The 26614-nt window shown below is 40.2% G+C and overlaps 2 protein-coding genes across 5 annotated transcripts in view; both read right to left on the reverse strand.

Moving 5' to 3' along the window:
* Positions 1 to 4399, reverse strand: part of pde10a (phosphodiesterase 10A) — a 61987-nt gene extending 57588 nt beyond the window's left edge. The window contains exons 1-2 of one of the 4 annotated variants that reach the window (XM_038737193.1): positions 3616 to 4391; positions 3337 to 3513 (exon numbers count right to left, since the gene is read on the reverse strand). In XM_038737193.1, the coding sequence (XP_038593121.1) occupies positions 3337 to 3409 (73 nt within the window). In that variant the 5' untranslated portion in view covers positions 3410 to 3513; positions 3616 to 4391. Of the gene's footprint in view, positions 1 to 3336 lie in introns of all 4 variants that reach the window. The other 3 variants (XM_038737194.1, XM_038737192.1, XM_038737196.1) reach the window with 3 other exon arrangements.
* A 3931-nt stretch (positions 4400 to 8330) lies between these two features.
* Positions 8331 to 12834, reverse strand: tbxtb (T-box transcription factor Tb). The gene is made up of 8 exons (XM_038737219.1): positions 12547 to 12834; positions 12197 to 12461; positions 11921 to 12055; positions 11667 to 11728; positions 11506 to 11567; positions 11225 to 11401; positions 10741 to 10870; positions 8331 to 9266 (listed from the first exon to the last, which is right to left on the reverse strand). Exons 1-8 carry the CDS (start codon positions 12765 to 12767, stop codon positions 8996 to 8998), a joined length of 1323 nt encoding a protein of 440 aa, XP_038593147.1. The 5' UTR covers positions 12768 to 12834; the 3' UTR covers positions 8331 to 8995.
* Positions 12835 to 26614: the final 13780 nt, after the last annotated feature.

A 26614-nucleotide genomic window follows, 5' to 3' on the forward strand; every position in this document is an offset into this window, starting at 1 on the left:
CTGGTGTCTACATAGGAGCACATGTCTATGTTCATTATCTCATAATTCGTCCATGACTGTGGGCTATTTGGAGTTACAAATAGCAGCTATTTTTTAGGGCCTGAGCACTGAAAGTTCCAGGAACCTATTGTTTTGTAATGATTATTTGACTGATAAAAATTGCAAAGTTCTCACCACATGCCCTGTCCCCTCAGTCTCTTACAAAGTTAACACTGCATTAGCTACTTCCCTCAATATGTTATCTAAATTAGGTAGGCTATCTTGTACACCTAGCTAAGTGGCAAATAAGCAGCCGTTAAAAGTAAAAAAACATTTTAGTTAGCAATGAGTCACGTTATTAATTAACTAATTAATCAATCAAAGTAAAGATACTAACAAATAAATCAGACAATGCACAGGCAGTTTATTGATATTTCCACTGTTTTGACTGGTCTTGAAATTAAATCCCGGGTCCTCTATGTTTGAGACCGAGACAAAACCTAGTACAAATGCGGCTGATTCCAAGACAAGATGGGGACCTTCAAAAAGCGGTTTAAAGACAGAGACCGATCTCGAGTACAATAACACCAGGTTCAGGACTATGTGTGTGGCTCAATCAAGAAGCTCCCGTACCATATCAAACAAACAACAAAAAAAAGCCTCTTGGAACCACAGCCTAAACCCAATCGGATATCAGCCATTTTTATTTGAATATGAAATGTTTCGCCAATTACACACTGTACTTTAACAAACTCCTCCCAAAGAATTAATACGATAGACTTCAAATTTTGGCAGTGCAATTTATAGACCCTTGCGATGCTAAACTGCGAAACCTTTCAGGATTCATCAAAAGACGCGTCCGTGGCGTGGCGTTAAATTTCGATGTTTCACCATGAAAAAGGAAGTATTGTGTAAATGGACTGCACATAGTCAAATCTGTCCCAAACTTACCATGTTTGATAAGAGTCCCATGTTACATGCAAAGGAACGGCGTTGCCATGGCATGGCATTATTTTCCATAAAACAGGAAGTTTGGGGCTAAGGATGCTTGAAATCACACGAAATGTGGCACACACATCAGAAATGGTGTGTTTTGATGTATAATATGGTTCAGGTGCATGGGTATAAAAATGGCTCAATAGTTCCCCCAACAACCCCAATATCAACAACGCAGCTGTTTCACCTAGATGTAACACCTAGATGTTGACAGGGAGAGATATTATTGCTGATCTTAAAAAAAACCCTCCTGGAGTCATAGCGTAAACCAAACCAGAAGCAACAACAAGTCCTCCAAACTAAATCACAAAATAGGTTGTTTGTCTATGCCTCCTGAAATGACATATTTATGAGAATAAGTTTAGCCAACAAAACTACTTGGTTAGGTTTAGGAAAACATGTGGTTTGGGTTAAAATAAGTACATCACGTAAGTCATGTGCATGTATCACGTGACATCACACTTGTGACAGAAGTCACGTAACTCACATGAAGAAGTCAGTAACGCTTTTAACTTAAAACTAAAAATAACTCATCATTTAGCCTACTTGGTTTCACAAGGGACTTGAATGCCGCTCTCCTGTGTGAAAATCATGGGTTTGACCCATCCACCCAGCCCATTCCCCTCCTTACGCGGAGTTTCTCGACATTTATAATACGTCACATTACTTCCTTCTTTGCTACTGTCGAAGGGTAACTAGGGGTCGCTTATCATACATACTCAAAGAGCTTCAGGGTGAAGGGAACTCATCTCAACCACCATCAATGTGTAGCTCCCACCTGGGTGATGCACAGCAGCCATTTGCGACAGACATCAGCTTGAGGTGGACAGGGAGGGAAACATAGAGCCAATCACACTGGGGGATGATTAGATGCTCAGATGGAGAAAGCCAGGTTGGGAATTTATGCCAGGACACCTGGGGAACCCCCCACTCTTTGCAATAAGTGCCATGGGATCTTTAATCACCACGATGAGTCAGGACCTTGGTTTAGTGTCTCATCCAAAGGACGACATCTTCTACAGCACAGTGTCCCCATCACTGGGGTTTTGAGATCTCATAGGACCAGACGGAAGACTGTCCCCTATTGGCCCACCAACACCTCTTCCAGCAGCAACTTAGTTTTCGAGTTGAACAAACGACCTATTTGGTCGTATTTCTGGGGAGGACAGGCTGGGAAGTCGGCCATTTTAATTGAACAAGTTACTGTGACACCTCGACCACAAATTGTCAAATCTTTTCCACCCTTCACATGTGTGATAAGTGCAGTGACCACTTCAGAGCCATGTCAGCCGGCCTGCAGTCAAGAGACCCCAGCTGTTGCTCTACCAGAGGCTCATGTGGGGGCTAGGGCCCATTCAATGCTGCATGCAGCTTTAATTGATATTATTTCATATTGGAATATTTAAAGTCATTTATTTGGCACTGAAAATGTATGTAACAATTAATAACACACAATTTATTATTATGTAGATCCAATTTGAGTCTTAACACATTTGTACTGATTTTACACATATTCCCCTCTTCTTTAAAACTGTGCCCCAGTCTTAAATTCATACCTGTCTAAACTCGCCCCTGGAGCCAATCATGGCTCTTTTTTAATTTAAAAGAAAATGTGTTGTTATTTTGTTTTGTTGAATTGGAAATGTCCATGCAGTGGTTGTTCTGTGTTGGCGTTTTGCCTTCTCTATCCACAGCAATTAGAAACAGTTTATTTTTATTTTCTTCTTGCTCATAAAAGGTACCATTAGCATGCTGGACCCCTGAGTACAAACCAGGGATACAGTGATGATCGATCCAATTGTGATTATCCCTCTGAACTCACACAATGAATATCAATAAATAAACTAGAAATACTGGACTGGAAATAGTAGATGAGCCACCATTATACTGTCTATGCTTTGCACGTTTTCTGAGCCAACAGGTCCTTCTCTGTCTGGGTGCCACACTACTAACCAAGTTCAGCCTCAATAAATCTGATGCCACATTTTGCATTTGTTATATTTCTTTCTGTAGCTGAACATGAAAGTCTGTTCTGCAACCAAACCTAATGTCACTGAAATTTAACTCCACTGGGAACTGATGAGAGATTATAGAAAGAAATCTGCTGCATCACACAAGATGGTTTTCTAGGGATCAAAATACTATTTTAGAGGTGATTGCATAGCAGCATGGTCGTGTCACTTAATAGAGTTTACACATCAGCTAAAGTGGCTGTGCATCCTGAAGATATGGCCAAGTGTTGGTGCCTCTGACTTTGCAATTAACCAGTGCTTCCTACTCAGAAATGCTCTGTGATGTCACATATCTTTACTCTGGCAACAGTTCAACTTTCAAACTGTAATTTCTGACCATGAGTCTTACCTTGGTGACTGCATCCTGCAGGCGGAGATTCCTCAAAGTCCTGGTCGTCAGGACTTTTCCGTTTCTTCGACATTTGCTGTTCCCTATTGGAGTGATGGCTCTATCCACCGCTGAATCGATATCTGCTGATAACGTGAGACACCCTCAACCAGCAGGATACACAACACATACAACAGTCTGTGGGAGGCGAGAAGAGAAACGCGAATAAATCTCAGTCCCATTCATTCAGATCCCTTCTCTATATGTCCTCTTTCCAACGTGCTGTGTGCGCAAAGTTACCATGTGGTGGCCAGCCGAGCACCTGGAGACGCAGCGAGGCATGGAGCCGGTCTCCTCCTGTTTCCCGCCGTAATCGGACAAGATCTGTCTCCACAGACGGTCCGGGACTTATTTCTCTTGACAAATCCGAAATATTTGCAGCTGAAGTGATTTGTCGATCACGTGCGTTGCGGATTATGCTTCAAACTCGCTCAGATGGAAATTACGCACCCCGAAGCAACTTGTTGGTCGACGTTTTCATGATAAAGGTGGTTTTCGTCAGTCCGGATGTGTCTTTTTTTAAAGTCAGTTTAGATTTTCCTCGTTGTATGAGGTGTCTTGCATGAATGATACCCGGCGACGTCAGACTACAGGTCTAATCAGGCATGGATGACGCACACCCGACACAACGGGAACTCTTGGGTATCTTGAAGAGTATAGGCCAATGTAAACGGAGCTCATCTGGACGTGGTCTGCGCGCTGAAGTACGCCAAACCATGTGTCCCCTTGGCAACATTTGAGCTGCGCACTAAGTTGTGGGCAGAAAATGCTCACCGGTGAAGGAGAGGATTCCTCCCCAGTGTAAAATTGGAGACACTGTTCTACAAAAGTAGTGTAGGGGGAGAACACGGTACAATACCTTCTCTTTTACAACACCAACAGTCCAGCGACGAGTAGAGAACACTCTATTTGACTGTGACACTTTTTGCGCAAAACCTCCAAGTGCCAGAGTAACACAAATCGAACAAACCCGCATTGTGTTTTGAGGACCAGTCATGGAAGAACGGCTTTGCTTTCACTTCAGTGTGCGGGAGCCACAGAGCAACTTGAGAATGAGCTGTGAATAAATGCAGAAGCAGACTCGCTGCGTTGCGCGTACTATAGAGGAGGCAATGACGCCACCGGCCTGGCTTTTACAAATTGCTTGATGGTAGTTTTCCCCTCCAGTCGACTCAGCTCTGAATGCCGGAGAATAACAAATCAGCACACCTTTCACTACAGCAACGGAGGAGCGTGCGCGTGTGCGTGCTTAAGATATATCCAGATACTTGAAACTCCTCTTATCTTCTCAGATTATCACCGACTTCTACTTTCACACATTCATTTTCCTTTCAGGAAAGTCACAGATGGGTGGCTGACACCAGTTGAGCAAAAGCCCCCCCCCCCCCCGTCTTCATTCTCTCATATGCTGATTTATTTATGAGCACTCCCGGGTCAGGGGATCATATTCCATTTACTACATCTGGTTTGGATTTCCAGTGCAGCGCCTACACTGTTTCTCCAAAATGTTTCAATTGTCTGGGCGAATGGCTTTAAAATGAAAAAGCTGGGGTCTATGCGCACATCCGCGGCTGGTTTCTTGCACATAGCTACAGTTGCATTAATGCCAATGACGCTGGTATTTCGTGGTATTTTCTAAAGGCAAACACGCCTGCCTCTCTCTCTCTGTCTCTCTCTCTCTCTCTCTCCGGCTCCCCCCTCCCATCCCTCATTCACTGCAGCCACTGACGTCAAGACATGCTTGCGTCAATGCTCCCTGCTTTGACAGAGAGCTTTTTTTCATTGGGATCATAATGGGATTATTAGGCTTAGAGAAATACCCTGCCTTCATGGCTTTTTAGATTTTATTTTGATAGATGTCCCATTATCTTTTCTTGCTTTAAATATTATTCCCCATAATAAGAAAAGGACATAGGACATATAATTGGCTCACAGTATGATGATGATGCTTTTTCCTTCACATTTTTCTATTACATATGCAATGGTTTATAATAGCAATGGACTACACCTATTTATTTATAAAACACCAAGACAAACACGGGTGCTTATGGACATGAATCTGCACAAAAATGAAGAAAGTAGCCCCCCCCCCCCCCCCCCCTTTTGGTGTTATTGCCAGACAGGTATCTACCATGGCTGTACTGATTTATTAGATACTGATATGTATTAATACTCAGTATAAATATCTCAAACAGCCTAGTAAACACACACAGTGACACATTAACCTTACAGACAGAGACATCCCCTGGGTTGACAGTGGGATGCTCAGAGACATCAGTGAAGCAGTCAGTTGTGTATTTGATTTAGCGGATTAGATGCCTGTTCCTTCCTGTCAGTCCGTGGTTGCTGCATGTGAAAGGGAGAGGATGTCATGATGTCCTTCTACACTGACCTTGATCTTCTGGGCTGAATGGGCTCCTTTGCCTGTTGTCTGGCCTCATTTCAACCCAAATGCCTTTCTTTACAGTCTCGCAGCTCAACTGCTCCGCACTTTGTTATCACTCTATGTCTTAATATTCAAATACTGTATACTATGCACATATTCATGATGTTGAGTTTTCTCTTTAAGTAACTGTGTAAAAAAAATACTTATATGTAGGTGTGATTAAATGCAAATACATCCCCAAAGAACAAAATGTGAAGTGGATGAAATCTTGCAAGAAATGACACAAGTCATATCTTACTTGGCTGTGGTTTGAGCCGAAAACAGAAAACAATATCTAGTGACAGATTTTTTTTACAACATTTTACAGCTTTATGACCAGTTGGGGCACCACACAAGACTTGCACTGTTGCTCAAGACTTCGAGCTAACATGAATGTCAGTTTGCAATCTATTGAAAAGTTTATACAGCCAACGCGTGTGTGGTTAGCAAAACATCAGGAAAAGACTGGAGGCAGGTCTGACCATCTTGCCCTAAACCGAGCCTCCATTGCAGCACTTTGTCCAAATAAATTGTTGTGCAGCAGTTGCAGTACAAAGTAAGAAGAGTGCAAATATATAGAATATCAAAAAAAGGTACTAATCTAAATACACAGTGCCAGTGTGGTGAGATTATCAGGTGTATCTTGTTGGTTTTACTCAACAAAGCAGTTGTAATTCATCTGAGATCTGTATCTGTTATCTTGCTTACAACGACTTTAAGAAATGAGCAGTCCACCCTCACAGTTAAGGATACAGAAGCAGGATAAAGAAAAGGTCATGCCATTTAAAGTTAGATTATGTTGTTGGTCACAAGTTATCATATGTTAATACTTTTGGTAAAAAAAGTAAAAAATAAATTTAGAAGACATTTAAATATGTGTCATAGGTTTTAGTAGGGTAAACACACAAAAAATAACCACACTGTAGTATGTCCTCATTTCATTTTCGTGTCATGCCAGTATTAACAAGACTTAATACATTTTTCAAACCTAATTAACAAAATGCACGTCTGGGCTTGTACTATGACAGGATGGTGCTAAAAAACTCTGTGCATACTTAAAGGGGGATGGAACAGTTCTGTAATTTTAATAAATAGTAAGTAGTAGTAATTGAAAACAGTGTTAAGCTTATTTATTCTTGACTACAGCTTTAGTGATAGTCCAATGAAAATATTTTTGCAAGTGGACATTTAATACATTTAGTTAACTTTATTTGAAATTCCATTCCAGGATCACAATGTTTTAAAAATGTCAGATAAGTCTGGAATGGGCAGTTGAATAGCAGGGAGGCAAAAACATACCAGTAGTATTTCATATGACGTAAACAGTACAGCCATAAAAATATTAAATTTAATTATGTGATTCAGTGTGATTTAGCTTTACTGAACCACTAGAAAAAGCAGGTACTAAATATAGTTTCCTGTTGTCAAAGTGCGAATAACATGTTTTATCCGACTTTGAAGATATTTTTAAACAACTTTAGAGCTCAGGTGGTTAAAGTGAGTGTGACACACGTTGTGTCACCAGTATCCTTTAGGGGAAAACTGCAAAATGCCCTCATGCCAGGGGAGATGCGAATGGAAACAAGATGTGAGGACTAAAGTTGAGTGTTGATCAGGGGTTTTCTCACCTTGACATTGACACATTGTAAACACTCCCAAACTTCAGATGTACACAGATGTAATTCCTCACCCATGTGTGCAAAATACTTTCTCTATTAGTCTACGCTCAAAAAGAGCGCCAGAGGATGAGCTGAGTTAGCAAATACTTTTACTGCATATTTTGAAGGTAACGTCACTAATTTTGACATGAAAAAATAGTAAAAGCCTGTGTTTAAGTAAAAAATAAAAAACACCGCCCATATAAAATATTTACTTTTCATTTTTGAGTGTGATAGGAGGAATGTTAAGCTCATACAGGATTTAGAGTGTTGTTTTTGTAAAATCGAGTTCATATGAATGTACATTTCAGAGTATGTTCTATTTGTTTTGTTCTTTTCAGCAGCTACAGGAGATACCAGTCCAGTCCAGCTTATTTAATCAAACAGCTGACTGGATGTTTATTTCAAAGAGAGACAAAACCAAGCATTGGAAGGCAGATGATTCACCAAAACAGTGCTTTTAGCACAGAGTGATTTCTGTACAAATGATGGAAAACTTATCAAGAACCGCTAATGAGATTGCAATTAGACCACTGACCCAATGTTCTCTCCTAAGGAACCAAAGAACACTCAACTCAAGCTGTCCCTTATGCTGCTGGGGACCTCCATTAATCTAAAGCAACCCTGGAGATCCATGGACCTGGACCTGACCACACATGCAAATTATAATTAAAAAAATGTCCCCTGGAGGATAGTCCATAGCCACATACTGTCTGTAAGGATAAAATAAATAGGCTAGAAATCTGGTTGCATCCCACTTATCAGTAAATTAAATCACTTGTGGTGCTTCTGTGAAACTTCCCATTGTGGAGTCACAATGGCACTGGAAAAACTAAATGAGCACTGTGACCAAGGAGGATGAATTTGGACAATTTAGTAAAGCGCATTCAGGTTTTTAATGTCATGTAGATGGACTCAAGAACAGCAGAGATCCCAACATGTTTTTTGAATGATATGGATAGTTGTGGATCATCTGCATAGCAGAATGTTGACCTTAGACCTTTTCATTTAATTTTTAAAACAATCAGGAACATAATATCATAAACGGCATCAGTGTTGTACAAAAAGCCTCATTTATCTATTTACACGGTAAACCTTAATTGCCTTTTCATTTTCACTATAAACAATAGTTAAAATCATTTAACATTTTTCAACTGTACATTTCATTTGCTTATTGCTGTGAATACCATGGAGTCATGCTTAATATAAGCAAGTTAAAATGGATTTTAGTTTACCTAAAGGAAAAAATCAACCAAAAACCAAACAAATAAACATATTCATTTTGTTATTTTTGAAAGAAACTCTAGGTAATTAATTGAGACCAAAGCCCATTTTTAAAGGTTAGTTCAAGGACTCAAGATTTTGCATCTACCAATCAGAAAGTGAAACATTTTTTCACTCTTAACTGAAAATAGTCTTTTTGCTTGTGAAATTTAATTTAGAAACAAATGAAACTTAATTAATGTTAGGGTTGATTCTTCCTTTAAGTCACAATATTTCATGGCCATCTCTCCAGAAGCTTACAGACACACTTCCATCAGAGGGACGGAGGCGTCACAGGAGTCCAGGCTGAAGGTAGTCTGCCCTGTGGAGAGGTGTCGTATTGAGCTGTGTCGTGCACTTCTGTGATTGTGACGCTGTCGTACATGGGAGAGCCAGAGGAGGGCACTGTGACTGAGTGAGACAGGCTGGGGTAGTGGCTGCTGGACCCTCGAAGGAACTGGGAGCTCAGGCTGTTGTTTATCCCTCCATTCTGGGACACGGGAGTCAGGGGCGAGTTACTCACAGACCACAGGCTGGTGTACTGACTGTGCAGAAACACGGATAGAAAACCTCTTAATCATCTCTTCTTAAGATGTTAAAGAAGTGCTAATCATGCAAAAGCTAAAAAATGGTGTCCATAAATTACCTTAAAGTGTGTTGAGTTTGTGAAATATGTTAATGAGTTACAGTACATTAGATAGAGAATGTTAAGAAATGATTTAAAGTGCAACAAAAAAGACAAGATGTAAAGCTGAATTAAATTGAGAACATACATGCGGAGAATTAAGAAGAAATACACAAAAACCTATCAGACAATGATAGTTGATTTTTTTGAAGCGTGGCTGTATTAGCTACTTAGTTACTTATCCATAGTCAGTGTATTACCTGCAGCAGATGGCGGTCTGTGTGTCCCCAGTTAGGAGAAGCAGAGAGTTATACCGGCACGAAAGCTAAGCAATGCACAACTTTGTTGGAGATCAGTTGTTTGGGTCAGACTTTCAAAGGATTATGGAAGAGACAGCCAATGAACGAAAATTAAAATGAGTGTCTATGACATTGACGACAAAATGGCATTCACTGTGGAGACATGGGGATACATTTTCAAACGACAGCACACAGAAGAATAACTTTTGCAGGACACTCAGCAAGCCGAAAGGGAGAGAGTAGGGCATACTTCTGGGGAAACCTTTTTCATTGGTTGTGTTATAAGCCCATTATACATTTATACAAAATTTCTATGGTTGAGAAAATGGACTGGAATTTCTGAAGGCAAGGCAAAGCGCTGAAAACATTCTAAATATAGGGTACACTTGAACTGATATTGAATTGTTGCGGCTAAAATTCATTTTGCTGGTGACCCTGTCCACAGAGGTACATTGCTTAGCTTTCGTGCTTCTCCAAACTGGGGACATGCGGACTACCATCTACTACGGTTATTACACTGACTATGGATCCCTCATACAGGCCCCCTTAAAAAAAACTCACAAACTATCCATTTAAGGATTGTGATTTTTTAAAAAGAGATAATGGTCTCCTGGAGAGAAAGAGTTAAGATGGTTTAGGTTATGGAGAAGGTCACGGCAGAAAAATGAATGATGAAACCCTTATTCATCTGGTTTTTCCTTGCAAGAAAACTTTTCAATTTTGAAACATTCTCAGTGTTTGTTTTCTTATTTTGCTTTCCAAAGTCCGCTCCTCATACTCCTTTAGCCTCAGAGATACATAGTTTTGATCTGGTGGTAAGATGTTATTCACCTAAGCAAAGCAGAAAGGTCTACCAAACTTCACTCATTTCTTAGGCAAAAATATAATTCTTACTCAACTCTGCTAAATAAAACAGACATGCATTAAACTATTGGACTCATAATTGCTGAGTTTACTCTTTGTATGTTTATCTTGTACCTGTGACAAAGAATCTTCTAATGTCCTTGTAACTGTAATGTTGAACAGTTGTTCTTAGTGTTTGTGACGTGTGTTAAGTTGATGCAATAAAAAGTAACAAATAGGAACTACACAAACCTAGAGTTGGTACCAGAGTTGGAATTGTGGGTCATGGGCATCATGCTGGAGTGTGTTGGCATCTGTAGACTGGACCAGTTATCATGGCTTGAGAGCATCGATAGACAGGCTGAGTTATCGGAGTAACTGACTGCAACACAAACAGAGACACTGGGGTTTAGTAGGTACACAGGTCACTAGTGGCTTCAAATCAATTTATCAGAAATCAAATAATGTTTTACTAAACATGTTGTTTTCTCAGTATAATTCAAGACTTTCTATTACTCTGATATCAGCATGACAGTTAAAGGTGTGAATATTCTCTCCATACATTCCTCGTCTGAAGCTCAACCATTTACAGCTCTGTGGCTCCACTAACAAAAGCCAGAGGAATGCAAAACATTCCGTGCTCAGCAACATTTGTTTGAGCTTCTTGTTAATAGCCAGGGAGGACGTGGTGTAACTCCTGGATGTACTAAGGTAAAAGGCAGAGGGGGACACTCACTGGGCGAGTTGGTCCGATGGGTGTACGGACTGGTGTAAGGGGCAGAGCGGTGGTTCCTCAGGGAGGAGTAGCGCTCACAGCCGGGGGACGGCGAGAGGGAGATAGGACTCCCAAACTGGCTGTGAGGACTGGCAGGAGGGCAGAGAGAGCCTGTGCCTGGAATAAACCAGCCACCTACTGGCTCCACAGAGTAGAAGAGACATGATGAAACCATATGAGCGCCATATACTTTACAAAGTGTGAGATGAAATGAATGGGAAACAAATTAATATAATACTTACATTGAGAGTAAGTCGACTGCTGGTTTTCATTGGCATCTTCTCTTATGTCTTTATTATCGCTTCTGAAAATGATTGATGATATACTTGACATAATGTTAAACTAAACTTTTACATAAAAACATGAATAAAATGTTCTTGTAAAAGACAATGCGTATTCTTACCTCTCCTTTGCATCCAGGAAGGCCTTGGCAAAAGGGTTGTACTTTATTTTAAGAGCAGTTATCTGAAATCCAATCATAAACAACAGCTAAACAATAAGGTCCATGGTTTGCCACCAATAAAAATCAATCATAAAACATCAACTACATGCTACGCGGTGCAGTGCGTAATTTTGCGCAGGTACAAGAACCGTTATTGTTACCTTACTGACATTAGTTTTAAACCATTTTTATCTTAAAAATACTTTATTTCCAACCTCTTCGTTTTGGTATGCTGTTACTGCAATGAACTGTGTCTCTGGGAAAGAGTGGCTGGTGATCATCCTCCTCGGGCCTCCGACCCGCACTATATGGATGCGTGGCTCGTACTTGTGCAAGGAATTTAACATTATCTGCAAAACAACAGATTATAACATCTATGGTTATATGTATTTTATTTTGAAATTGAAAGCAAATAATTTAGAAAAAAACACGGAAGACACTGAACTTCTTGTATCTGGGGGATACCCCCCCTCCCCCCAATATCTCCTTACCTGACCTCCTCCGTTGAGTTTATTGGTGAGTTTGACTTTACTAAAGGAGACAGGAGCTTTCATCCAGTGCGCACCAAAATTTGGAGAGTCTGGGTGGATGTAGACACAGCTGGGAGTTTGAGGTTCGGGTTTGCCACCGGGGACCCACTCCCCGTTCACGTATTTCCACCTGTGGTTGTCTGCACATACGAAGTCCAGCAGAATAGAATACATGGCGTTCGGGTCCAATCCAGAAACGTTCACTTTCAGCACCGGAAACATGCGCCTTGACATAGAGAAAGATAAAAAATGATTGCATTCAGTGCTATCTATCAATCCATCTCATACAGTGTGTGTGCATTTGAGCTCACCTGCCATTCTTTGTAACAATCATTTCATTTGTAAGATCCTTAAATTTTTGCCAAAGCTCGCTCTCATCCAGGCAGACTTTCAGTTCCTTCTCCGTCGGGTCGCCCTTCTCGCTGCCGGCCTGGAGCTCACTCTCCACGGCACTGAGGAGGTGGTCCACCCGGTGCTGACTGCTCCCGGGACACTCGCCGGCGCCTGTGGCCATCCTGTCCAACAGCTCCATGGCTGAATAGTTGTAATCACGGGTCTTACTAGAACAAACTGATTCTTCTTCTTGTGTCTCCACAAAGATAAGCAGTTATCTCAGGACACTGACCAGCCATGAATAGCTTCCAAATATATAGGCTGAGGAGAAGCTCCATCTCGGAATGGCTGTTTGGAGCAGAGGTGGTTGGCTCATCTCCTCTTTGATCTTTGCGGGCTTGTCAGCGATTGGCTGGGAGTGGCCATATCATTCAGGTCCACAGGATGACAGCGTTTTGAATAAAGCCGTTTAACCTACTTTATTACATCAACCTGTAAATATTGACACTTAGATCAAAGCCACACCTGCAGAATCCAAACCACTGCAGAGTTGGTCTCCAACCCCAGAAGATTTCACTGCAAATTTGTTGCTGATGTCTTGAACTTTTTATGTGAAAAGTTGCCTATTTTATGTTAAAAACACACTATAAATGTTGGTACGTTGTTCTAACTGGGACACATTTTAAGGACATTTTCAAAGAAATTGTCCTAAATGTTAGTGGGTCAACACTGTGCCAATTATGGGATGAAAGAACAACTTCTAATATCATTAATGAAACCCTGACAAATATATGAACTTACACTAAAGTGCAGCAACCACGCTTAATATTTTTATTACATACAACACTGAAGTGTCAATCTTTATAATCATCACACATCTGTTTGTATGTTAACTTTTATTTCAGACAACCTACATGCATAAGGACTTTAATATCTCACTCTCTCTCTCTCCCTATAGATAGATAGATAGATAGATAGATAGATAAAATCAACAAGTGATGTATTTAAATAATTGAATAATTACTAAAATAATATAGAATTGTTATTATGTAGAATATTGTTATGACAGTATAAAAGTACATAATAGTAGTTAACCAGTGTGACATGGACAAAACACGTGATTTTAATGTAAAAAAGGGGAGTAAAGTGTATCTGACACAGATGAGAGATTTAGATTAATAGTAAACTGTACATTACAGGTAATTGACACAATAATAACATTTTCCCCATAAAGAGATGCGATGGTGCAGATATCTTCAGTGATCTGTGTTTTCAGCATAGTTTCTCCACAGCTTAAACCCACAGTCAATTATCTAAAAGAGAGAACAGAAAATTATATTAAACAAACAATACAGTCTTTAGAAAAATTACTTCAATCTGAATAAGATTTTACCTCTACATGCTTTTGTTGACACACATCTTCAATGGATAAGGGATCAGGTGTTTTACGGCAGCACACTGCTGTGTCCCAAACTAGAGTCTCAAAGCGTCGGCGGCTGCCAAGAAAACGCCCACACACGTACAATCAGCCTTTTGTCTTCAAGAAACAAATAAAAAATAGGGTTATGCACGTTTGTCTTCATTCACCTGGTCAAAGTTGTTCTGCTTTGCCGTTGGGGACATGAAGGCTGGTCATTCAGGACACTTCTTGGCTGTTTCAGAGAGCAGGGAGGTGGCTGGTTGGTTTGGCTCATCTTTCCTTGTTTGGAGTCAATGCCTGGAAGCACCTGAAAAAAAACTCTCACTGATAACTTCATTCATAAAATATATGAACTGATTTGCAACCAAACATGTAGTGCAGCAGTGTCATGCTCACAAATAACTACTGTATGCTGGTAATTTTATTTGGCGTGACCTGTTGCCATGGTGGCTTCCAAAGAAAAAACAAACGTTAAAGGCAGATAGTGTGTGACAGCTACGTGTTAGCTTCCATAGAGCCCTGTGGTGTTGTGTTGTGTTGTGGCCGGTTTGTGTTACTAACCAAATCTTGGTCGCCTCGCTCCTCCTGCCAGTACAGTGAGTCCGTCTCCCTGTCCAGCAGTCTGGACCAGAGTTCACAGCAAGCAGAGAAAAACAAACCCCACTCAGTTAAAAGAGCAGTTGAAAGAATTTTTCTGACCTTCTGTACCCTCATTAGATCTGAATGTTACTAAAAACAAATTCTGAACCTATAGAAAAATGTTAAATTATCCATTTCAGTGCCTCATTTTCTGCACGTGTCTGCCTGTTTGATGAATTACCAACCTTTGGGAGAAATCCATGTTGGTTAAACAAAGATCATGCATTTGTCTCAGCCGTCTCAAGTAAATCTCTGCTTTCCTGCTCTTCTCAGGAATCTCAGAGATAATCTGGTAAAAAAATAGAAAACATGAGCATTTCCCTCTGTTGTTGTGCTGGGCTCCAAACACACTGTAACTAAAAGAGGCAATGTTAAAGGCTGACATACCAAATCCGGCATCTTGCTCTGGAAGTTCCTCATAAAGTTAGGCTGTAAGGTTGCAAATGTGGGGGCTTTCATCTGTGGGTGGCACATATTACATTCATCTATCATTTCCTTGCCCATTAATCATTTTGTAATTTAAAAAGAAACATCCCCTTGTATACAAGCTGAGGTAACCGTGGTGTAAAAGTTAGAGGTGTCATAGCCAGTGTCATTTCCCACAGTCCCAGTGTCCCATTTGGCGCCTCTCTCCTCCTCCTCCAACACCCCACCCAGCGCTAACTGTCACACTAGGCCACTTCCTGATGTGGGATTGCAGCACTGTGAATTGAATAGGTGCCACTGCCCAGTACCCCTATCCTCAAAGGATAAAATGCAGGTGCAGCTCAAATAAACCCCAGAGAACACATTCAAGTCTGCATTGACTTTGCTTTGCTCTGTTTTTAAAGCTTAAAAGACTACAGTTTGTTCATGCTTTAACCTATTTACTACAAGTCACATTATTTATAAAATGTTGTGTTGACATTGATTGTAATTTAATACCTAAGACAAACAAGGTCCAAGTCTCAATTAGCTGTTTTTTATATTTAAGCAAATGGAAGCCATGTGGCAACAGTCATGTATCTAAAGCACTTTGCAAAATAATTGGCAGTCATATGAACTACACACAATTTATTTTAAATGGGCCAAATGATGCGGAAACACTGGTATTGTCCTTAAAGGTGGCCACATTAACTTATCACATGAACGTAGTAGACTATATAATTGAAGAACGTGACAATATAATGTAACTTGATTAAACAAAAACAAAATATGATCTCAAAAAGTACCATAAAGTAGAGCTAATACCTCCCTCACACTGTTTTATAATGTTCAAAAGGAATCCATGCACATATTATTGTGAGGTAAACAAGAGAGAAGATTGGTGAAAACTGGTGGCACCTTGGAGATTTATTTCCTTAAATGTATTATTTCAGATGTAAGTGAATAAACTATCACTCAGAGAAGTGCAACCCAACTAAATATAACTAAAGAAAAACATACTTTACTTCTTGGAATGATAGAACAACTGTGGTGGTTGTGGTCTCCTCACTTCAGCACAGTTCCCACATATACTTTATTAAGTACTGTAGGTGTCTCACAAACACCCAAAGCCTGATCCTCAGATTGACGCCCTCAGGATGTCAATAGGGGTGACAAGCCTCTCCAGCAGCGGAGGATCTGAGATGTCACTACGGAGCTGTGGTGAGTAATGCTCCTGCATGCCTGCTAACTTTGACCAGTCTTGTCTGACCACTGTTTGCCTTCCCCTGCTCTCCCTCCAGCCAGGCTCGTCCTCTGTTTGCTCAAACCCATTTTGACACAGAGGTGAGAGAAAAATGAGTCCTGCGTGCTTGTCTGTATATGCTCACCTCGGCACCTGAGCATAACCTCATCTCCAATGTTCTCACTTTTTCTCTGAGTCTATTTACCAGCCTCTGGCCTGATCTCTGATTTTACTGTAAAGATTTGAGATATCGGTCTCTATGTCTCTTTCACCTCTTAATATTCTTTTTCTGCCATCTTTAAAATCTCCAAAGTGTCGTAATTTAATCAATAAACTTCAACAAATCTTCTGTTCACTCCTTGAGCCTTAGGCATGATGAGCCTTTTCCTCGACACAAGCTGCATCTCTACTCTGATTTGTTACCTAAACAATCACATAGTACTATGTTAGTTAGATGTTAATAGTTAGATGATACACCATTCTCATATCTGTGCATTAAATATGGAGCTACAGCCAGCTGCTGGGTAGCTTAGCTTAGCTTAAAAACCGTACACATGTGAAAACAACTTGCCTAACTCTGCCCAAAGGTAACAAAATCAAATTACCAACACCTTTAAAGGTCATGTGTAAAAACAACAATTTGTGGTTTTACAGTGGGGTTATGTGCTGGACTATTTCTTGGCCAGATACGAGGGTGCCGTGCAACCAGCGAAGAATCCCAAATTGTTGTTTTAACACTTTAATTTTTTCATTTATTAAACAAACAAGATATAACATATTAATTAGTGAACTTTTAAGGCGGTGGTAGGTGGATTTTGTTATTTTAGGACATAGCCACACTAGTGGTTTCCCTCTGTTTCCAGTCTTCATGCTAAGCTAAGCTAACCGGCTGCTGGCGGTGGCTTCATACGTACTGTACAGACATGAGGGTGGTATTAATCTTCTCATATACCTCTTGGCAAATAATTATATTTCCCAAGGTGTCAAACTATTCCTTTAATTTTTGGCTTGTTAAATGTAAGATGGTAATAACAGATGGTGGGATAAAATTGAGGAAACGAAAGTAAGGTAGCTTGAAGTAAAGAGAATGTAATCACTGCCTGTGTTAAATCGGATTACTGTCCCTGTGGTTTTGACACTAACCTTGGGAAACATTTGCTCGATTTCATCCTTCTCCTGGCTGCCACCAAAGATCAGCTCCGCTGAACTCTCCTCTGAACCAGACCTTTGCTCTGATAACCTACACACACACACACACACAGAACAAAAAGGCAATCAACAGGCAATCAACAGGCAATCACAACATTTAACCATTATGATTGAAGAAAACTGTTTCAACCTTTTACATTTGTTATCTGGTCAACTTGCTTGCTGCTGTGATGTGTGACCTCCACACAAAATGTCAGGTTGTTAATATATTCCTAATGGTGTGCTACTTCTCAAGAGTAGCCATAGTGTGGTGCAGCTCACACCCAATAACACTGAGCACTCGGGTGACAACACACTTTGTCTGCTGGGTGCAAACTGGCTCCAGGGAGGACTCCTGAGCAAGGCAGCGTTTACTCACAGGACAGTGCAGCAGGTAACAGATCTATACAAACCCCACGATCTGCACAGGATGCAGGTGGAGGAATGAGGTTGTGGACCTGTACGCTCATATATTTACAATATCAGTGCTGAGATGTTGACAGGTGACATAGGAAAAGCTTCAATATGAAAAACAAATGTTGCCAAGCAGGATCTTACAAAATAAGAAGCAACTAGACCAGCCCTGTCTTATGTACATTTTCCACTCATTGAAGTCAATTTATAGTAATAGACATAGTAAGTTCTGGTCAATCTAATTTTGCAGACCTGTTATGCATACTTGTGAAATTCAACATGTTGAAGAGACCATGACCAGATGGCCACAAAGATAGCAAATTACTACCACAACTGTCCAATAAATCATAGCAGCTAATAATAAAAATATAAATAGCCACAAAGCAGGACAGATTGGATGAATTGGCTCATTACTGAAAACATAAACAAGGACTTTGCAGACTCCATATTTTGGCTTCAGCTCTAATTGCTTTTATTTTGGGTATTTCGTATGGATGTGGGGAATGTGCCTATGGCACAGCCGGACTGTCATGCCACAGCCATGTTTGTCTGTGGAGTGGTGCGATTTCACACTGATGGAGGACTTGTCAGCGCAAGTCTTCACTCGCCTTCTTACCAAGCTTCTAATGTCCCCAAGCCAATGTGCTGTTTCACGGTGGCAGCCTTGTGCTAACATCATACATGCTCATTCTAAACAGAGTTCAGCCCTAATTAACAACAAGGCCAACGCTGTACTGTTATACATTCACAACATGGAAACACAAAGGACACTAAGGGTAATATGAGCAGGTAGATATGAACAACATGCCTTTGAGATTATTTATTTACTTTATTTAGAGTAAAAAAACATTAAAAAGTAGTAGTAGTATAACTTGTGAAATTTGCATTTGAAACTTACAGCGCTGAAGTTATTTGCCAGTTATTGTGTGTTATGACATGAAGAGACAATGCCAGGAATCTCTTACAATTAGGGGAAAATAAAAGCTTATGTGGAGTGTATTTTAATCAATGTGAGTTCAGGGTTTTTGCTCATTACCACTTACAAGATCTTCAACTGGAAATTGCAACATTTTCTGAAGAAACTTTGTATGTGCTCGCTGCTGCTGAAATTTAGGAGTTGAAACATTTGAAATAGCAGAAACAGTTGAAGTTGTAGTAGAAGTGGCAGTTGAACTACAAGTACTGAAAGTAATACTGAAATTGAAATAGCAGTTTAAATGGATGTGATGAAAGAAGTGGAAGTTTCAGTTTAAGTGTAAGCACTGAATAAAGTTGAATTGTCAAGTGTAAGTGCTAAGTGAAGTTTGAATGCGAGTTGATGTGAAAGTGCTGAAAGGAGTTGAAACATCAGTCGATATTAGCTGAAAAATTTAGATATGTCAGTTGAAGTGGAGGTCCTGCAAGAAATTAGTGGCAGTTCAAGTGGATCAAGTGAAAGACAGTGTCACTTAAGGTATCAGCTGATGTGTAAGCAGCTGATGTGTAAGCAAAATTTTCTTAAAACTAAAAATCATATATAGTTAAATTATTAAATTTGTTAAATTTTAATACTGTGACAAGTGGGACCACAAGCTCTCAGATTATTTCTGCCACTTTTCGGTAAATGGAGCACTGTTTGCCTGGAAGACCATAAAGCTTTAAATGTGAAGAAACTTTCTAAACAGTTCAACATCTGCTCACTGTGCTGGCATGAAGTGACACCACCGCCCCAATTGCTAGATCTCTTTTGTAGTGGATATAATTGCAACATTTTCCCCTGGATGATGTTTGTCAGGGTCAAAGCGACTGTCCGTGGTTATAAGTCTCCACAACAGCAGGGTCAGATTGTGTTTGGTCATCTCACTTCTACGTGAGTAATCAGCTCTCTCCTCCAGGAGGGTCCATGCTAAACAAGCCTCCAGTGGAGTCAGGGTTTGTTCTTAAAGGCAGTGCAAACAGAGATTCAGAGTGTGCACAGTTTTAAACCAAAGGCCTCTGCACCTGAACCCCATCTCCCTGCCGGCCCACCATCAACACCAGCTGTATCTTTGACACACAAAACCTCAGACATCTAGGTCCTCAGATATACAGAGTACACTGTGAGTCATCGAATTACCTTTACAAACATTTTGGTGCCAGATCAATATTTTATGCCTAATACTCAAATCAGATAAACTTAACACTTAAATGTTGTGTCACTTTAAGGCAATAGTGAGAAATTTTGGGAAATGCACGAATTTGGTTTCTTGAGAGTTAGCTTGAGTTGATGAAAGATTAAAACCTCTCTCATGTCTATAGATTAAGATAGTTTATCTTTTAGAATAGCACCAACCCCATAAAACCACAACCTGTCCTTTTTTCACTTGATGTTTATGGATTAATGTTAAAGAAACAACATATTACTGGTTAATTAGTAACGGGCTTCTGGCTGTAGCCTTATTTACTTACCAATATTATATATATATATATATATATATATATATATATATATATATATATATATATATATATATATATATATATATATATATATACTTAGTGACAATGTACTTTACAGAGAATTAGATTTGAATGAAACAGGATTCTTTCTCAGCTTGGTTGTGACTGCAAGAGAAAGATGAGTGAGAACAAGCCACCGAGTAACCTCTAGCACTGGAGGAGCATCCAGAACAAAGAGACAAAGCGGTCAATACTCAAGAAAATCTAAAACAAACTCAGACTTATCACATTGTAGGTCTCCACCTGGACTGAGAAATGTGGTCCTCACGTCCAGTCTCTTCAGCAGCGCAAGGATGTTTTTCTGACGTCTTGTATTGTGTCATCAAATCAGCTACAGATCTGCTTCCGAGCACTGTTAACATCACATCAACATACATACAAGGTTACACCTTCTGGTGTTTTTTTTCCACAATAGATCTAGAAAGAAGGTTTATGTTTCAAACTGTGACTCAACTCCTTTTCCTGACATCCTCCAGACTTTTATGTAGCTGTGACGGGTGATGTCTATATTTGATGCACCTGTAAAAGTCCTCCAAGTCGTTGTGGGTTTTCAGATGTCCACGCTCAGCTAACTGCTTCTGGAGGTCAAATATCTCAGAAAAGCAATACAGTGACAGAGCAGATTGAAGTAAGGTGCGCTTTTTACATTTATTGTTTGTGTCAAGCATACTTTTTGGTGCTGGGACAAAACCTACCAGGTAATAGCTGGTTTTGGGGAGGGACTTCAGGTATGAGTCATTGTGCTGCAGCTTGGAGAAGGCCAACTTCTTTTGTTTCTGAGTAGAGAAGAGGAGGCAGACAGACAGTGAGAGAAGCACAGAGGCAGAGAGTTGTGGGAATACATTTAAAGTTAGCCTCCCTTGTTTCAGGGGCTGGGAAACAGAGCACACAGAACAAATGAGAAGTAAACACGCAGCCACAGGAAGCCATTAACTGCAGCAAGGACCAATTAGGCCCCAGCAGGAGATCTTGCCTTTGCCTGCTTTGGTTGTGCCTCACCTCTGGGTCTGTGACAGAGCATCTCGATCTCAGCCGAGGAAACATTGGGTAGTTTCATTTGCTCAGCAATTTGAAGCCAAGGATTCTTACTGGAGGGCCTCTAAAGTCCTTTATTGTGCTCTCTTTGTCCCCCCACCAAGTGCAAGTCATTAGAGCAGACAATTACATCCTCCTAAAGAAGCTCAGCTTTTACAGGAGGGGAAGATAAGACAGGATCTCTGTCATGTTAGACCCCCTCTCTGCAAGCACTCTCCAAAGCTTATTGCTCTTTTCACACCCAGTCAGAACAGAGACAAGATGATCATCAAAGTCAATCACAGCAGCTACAGCAGAAGTAGAATTATACACAAGAACAGGAAATTAACATTTGTAAAATAAAAAAGTTAGCTAAACACAGAATTATGAAATATCACCATAGGCTATCTGAATGTTTGTGGTTTTTAATTCTTCCAAATTTCCAGAGGGTACTTCTTAAGTGGTGCCATTTGAAAACTGTGACTTAAGGGTTCACAAATTTATACAGAGAATGAAAGTGTCCAGTATTCAAAAAGCTTTATTTATAGCGGCTATAATCAATATATTTATTATGACAATGTATCAAATGACAATGTGAAAACAATGTGAAAGGGGTCACTCGTACCTACATAGAATAATCACTTTGCAGCTCCTCTCGGCTTTACAGAGGTTTATATTTCAGCTCATTGTTTAGCTGTTCCGGCCAGCAACTTTACTGTTTTGGTTCACTCTCACCACTCTTACAGCGGCGTTTTCTGCCGACAGACAAAGGTAGCGACTAGCTGGCGAATGTAGTCAAGCATTTAGCAGCTAAATTGATCTTTAAAATTCTAAGAGAGGAAATCAAACCTTGTAAATTCAATCAAATATTCCAATGTTAAAATTCAGTGGTATTTACATTTCAACATGAATTATTCAGTAGTGATTAAATTTCACAATTGTGAATTGTGTGTTTATAAAATTCTAATTTGGTTCCATAGAATGAACTAAAAACACCAGATATACTGCTCAAACATTACTTGCAAATGATTTGTTTCATATGCAGTAACATTTGACATGGTACATACAATAGTTGCTACTGAAGCCACATTCATTAACATTGTTAACCTACTATACTGTCTATACTGTGTAGGACACAAAGACAGGATTAAGTTGTTAACTGCAGCAGCTGCTGCATTGTTTTAATGGTATGCATGTCACTTGAGGAGTAAAAGACAGAGTGAAGGTGTCTTAGTCAAAACAAGGAGGCTATGATTTGCAGGAGTGTGTATTTGAGCCAAGACAAAGTGTACCGCAGCAGTAGGCAAATAGTGGCCTGTGGGCCAAATCCGGCCATACAGCAAAATACTTTGCCCCCTGACGAAAGTTGAAGATTTAACTTTAGTTTATTTCAATACTTTTCCTACATAATTGTATGTAAATCACAGCTGTAACAGGCTTTTTGAATAGACCATGGTGCTGAAATTAAGTATTATAAAATTACCAGATAAACAAATCAAATTTATTTCAACCATAAATAAAGTGGACCACAGTTCATTCTGTGTGCATAACCTCTAAATTGCATAGTTTAGTCTCATAGTGCAATACAAAAAACATACCTTACCTGTGTAAGAATCATTTTTCTGTTAGTCTCACTAATGGTGCAGAATGGTACATATGTCCTAAGATAAAGTTTTTTTTAACCTTAAATGAATTTTAAAAAAATAAACAAAACATACTGAAAACACACAGGCCTGCATTTCCAATGTGCCTGTAAAATGGCCCCACAATGAAAGATGATGAAAAAACTGACCCATGATGGATGTAATTGCTAACCCCTAGTGTGTCAAAGAGAAAAACAGGTATAGTCAAGACTGGATAACCAACCAGGCCACTGCCCAGGGGCCTATTAATTTCATGTCAGGAGGCTTTTGGTTTGGTTTTGATTTGGTGGAATGCAAAATATTAAACCTAAAACCTAAAGCAGATTTTTGCCCCCACAGGTTGTAGTAGGTAGGAATGGTGTGATAACTACAACACTCTGCAGGCAACTGAAAATGGGAAAAAGCTCAACATAGCTGAAGGATATCAGGGGCAAGAAAGATTAAGTTACTGAATCTTATGAGTTTAATATATTAAGGAATATAATGTATAATGAATGTAATTATCTGTAATAAAGAAGATTACTACACAGAAATATCACTTATCTGTCATTTAAAACCATTATGTGAACGTCAGACCGACTGTGACATGAATCAAAGAAAGCCCTCAGTGTGTCAACGTTAAGATTTCATGTTTCACCTGCTTCATTTCATTCTCAGACTTCACTCTGGCTGTGTCATTTCTCTGCTGCAGCAGTAACCTCTGTGAGTGGACCTTTTCTTTGAGTAGGGCAGCGTAGCGGCTATGGAGAGCATCTCGGAGACGGTGCATGTTCCTGTACGCCTCTAGATGGCGCTGGAGGATAGACAAAGAAAATGGAAGGACAACTAATGGAGGGAAGTTAGCTAACAAAAAAGCACCACCTGAGTATGGAGGCAGAGAGCAGTGTTTCAGTATTGACTACAGACAAGGAGGTGATGACATTATTGATTACTGATCAAAGAGCAGGGGATATTTCTTTCTACACTGTTCCCTCACTGCATGACTGGGCCTCCTTTGCTGATGACTGGGAGCAGAATGGGTGCCTCAGTGACAATGAAAGTGTCTTATATCATTTGCATATAGCAACCTGCTCCAGCTGAGCTTGACGCCGGGCCTTCGCCTCTTGGTCTGGGTCTGCAATGCTGTCTTGAATTGCCGTCCTCCTCCTCAGCTCGGCTTTGACTTCATCGCTTGCCTATCAACAGTAAAAACCCAATTTAGATGCTGTGGGAGTGAATCAGTCAGCTTGCCTGAAGATTAAAAAAAGAATGCCTTTTTGGTAATCCCTCTAGTCTGCCAAGAGCAACCTCCCACACAACAGCCTGACACTGTGTTCATGTGATGCCCAAAAGATACGCAGGAGGAATATGCCCACCTCCTCTCCTACAAAGCCCTCACCTTATTTCCTGCTCTTCAGTTGGAAAACAATTTTGTAAGGCCGTGATCTGCCCTAAGCATATCACCGGGCAACAGTGTCCTTATTTTTTTAATCCTGATGAAGACTGATACCCAACAGATGTTGCAAAGGGAAGTTTTAGGGAGAGATTTCAACTACTACATCTTGAGACAAATGTTGAATTTTCCCAGCAAAGGCCACTAACAGTATAAAGAGAAAATATAAGATGAAACGGAAAGCATTTGGATAATGTCACCAAAAAATGCGAGACTAATGGGAGTCAGAGCACGCATGCCAAAGCAGATTAACTCTACATGCTTCTTTTCATAATCCTCAAATGAAGAATCAAACATGCTTGAGCTTTTATGGGAGGACTGATCATATTGTTCTCTTTGAGGTCACCCTGTCCCTGGGAAATCCCTTGTCCTTAACAAGCTGCCTTCAAATGACCACGTTACTGAAGTTTATGGGCTGAGTCTGCTCAGGAAGTGTCTGCTTTGTGTTTTCTCACAAAAGCTGCTGGAAACACAGGATTTATCAGTTCCGTTGCCACAGTAATACTGTCGTGGCAGAGCGAAGGGACCTGCAGTTCTTTGCTCTCACTGCTGTGTGCAAAGTGTCAGGACGAAGGCAGCTCCCATCTGTGCTCCCTGCCACTATAAATCAGTGGAGGATAATGCAGATGTCCTGCTGTACCACGTCACTCTGTTAGACAGCGATCATGATACTGCAGTGAGGTGGACAGAAGCCTGCAGCCATTTCTGTATTGTTGACTTTTTGTAGTGCTCCTGAACTGAAAAGAGATGGGCATATGGGATTGGCTAATCAGTGAGACAGACATTGCAGACAAAAATAGAAAATAAAGACAGGTGTAGGCAGAGACACGCAGGTGGAAACAGAGACAGTTTGAGGCAGAGGATGAAAAGACAGAACTGAAAAGAGAGACCTGCAGCATGGGGTGCAGTTAACAACTCCAAAACAAAAAAAAGACCTTAAAGGGAAGTTTGGAGAAAGTGCGTCCACTTGTAACCAAGCCGACAGTCTCAACTGTTGCCAGCTTCAGCTTCAGCTTCTTTAAATTCTACTTTTTCCTATTGAATACAAGTATTTGAGCTACTTCAGACTTAATAATGCAGTTCTCACCCCCAGGACAGACATAGTCATGAATAGCTTGGCTTCAGGCCTAAATCAGACAGCAATGAATACCAGAGAGAGGCACATAAACAAGGCCACAATTGAAATGACACAATAGAAGAGGATTACACAACTTTCGGTCAACGAGCCAGCAGATAATATCATCACAGGGGCAATGGAGAACCGAACGAGTCTTGGTACACACTGTACTAGCTCTGCCATGACCTCAGTCTGCAACATGCAACAATTAAACCAGTTTGTGACACTGAATGGTAACATCTATGAAGGACAAGCTGCTTTATTCTAGCACTTACTTGTTTACTTACATGGTGTAAACAAGAAATCTGTAATGCCATCTACTGTACAACAGTAAAATCTTGTAGACTACTAGGACACATATTTGACACCTGTTAATTTCTGTTTATCCACTCCTGATTAAAATGTCATTTAACAGGATAACAGCAGAATAAAATATAGGAATATCTCAGTGCTGATGAGTGGGTTATTTAAAATACCTTTTTTACAGCAACAGGTAACAAGTGTACATCGGAAATAGCGGGCAGGGTGCTTGATTGATGAAGGTCTTTGGACTTAGATCTCATGGCAAATCCACTATTGAGGTTACCCTTAGAGAAAACAGGCATGGATCACTGAAAAAAAAAGGAATCCTGCTGATGTGAAAATGATTTGGCACCAAATTCAAAAATAATGTCAAACAACAATGTTACACAAGTAAAATATTCAAAAACAGCTTACCAGTTGTTGGCATGTGAAATTTTCAAACACACTGTAAAGTCTTAAACGTTTCTCTCCTCTGGCCAACTTCTAGCTTTAAAGTGTACCAGGCTCTGAGTAAAACTCTGGTTACCAAGTTACCCAGAAGAATACAAGAGAGTTTAACCTTATTGTAGGGAACCTCCACACCGTACACACAAATACACACATTGTAAATGCGTCTGTGAACCTGCGGGGAGATTTTATGTGTCCAAAGCTTTCATGTAATTGCTGTTTCCTTCAAAGTGTGCCTTGGCTGGTTTAATGAGCAATACAATAACATGTAGGCAACTGACACAAAGAAGGCAAAAAAGTGTC

Source organism: Micropterus salmoides, unplaced genomic scaffold (genome assembly GCF_014851395.1).
Source record: "Micropterus salmoides isolate LMB-PRFRI ecotype aquatic unplaced genomic scaffold, ASM1485139v1 Ms_hic_scaffold_22, whole genome shotgun sequence".
Lineage (NCBI taxonomy): Eukaryota > Metazoa > Chordata > Actinopteri > Centrarchiformes > Centrarchidae > Micropterus > Micropterus salmoides.

Bases quoted from the DNA above. Each gene is read 5' to 3' on its own strand.
- tbxtb (XM_038737219.1), bottom strand. From the start codon at position 12,767: ATGGAGCTGTTGGACAGGATGGCCACAGGCGCCGGCGAGTGTCCCGGG. The intron at 11,402-11,505 runs GTAAGTATTATA...CTGTGGAGCCAG, and splicing joins GCAGTCGACTTACTCTCAAT to TAGGTGGCTGGTTTATTCCA. The intron at 10,871-11,224 runs GTGAGTGTCCCC...TTTGTGTTGCAG, and splicing joins CCATCGGACCAACTCGCCCA to TCAGTTACTCCGATAACTCA.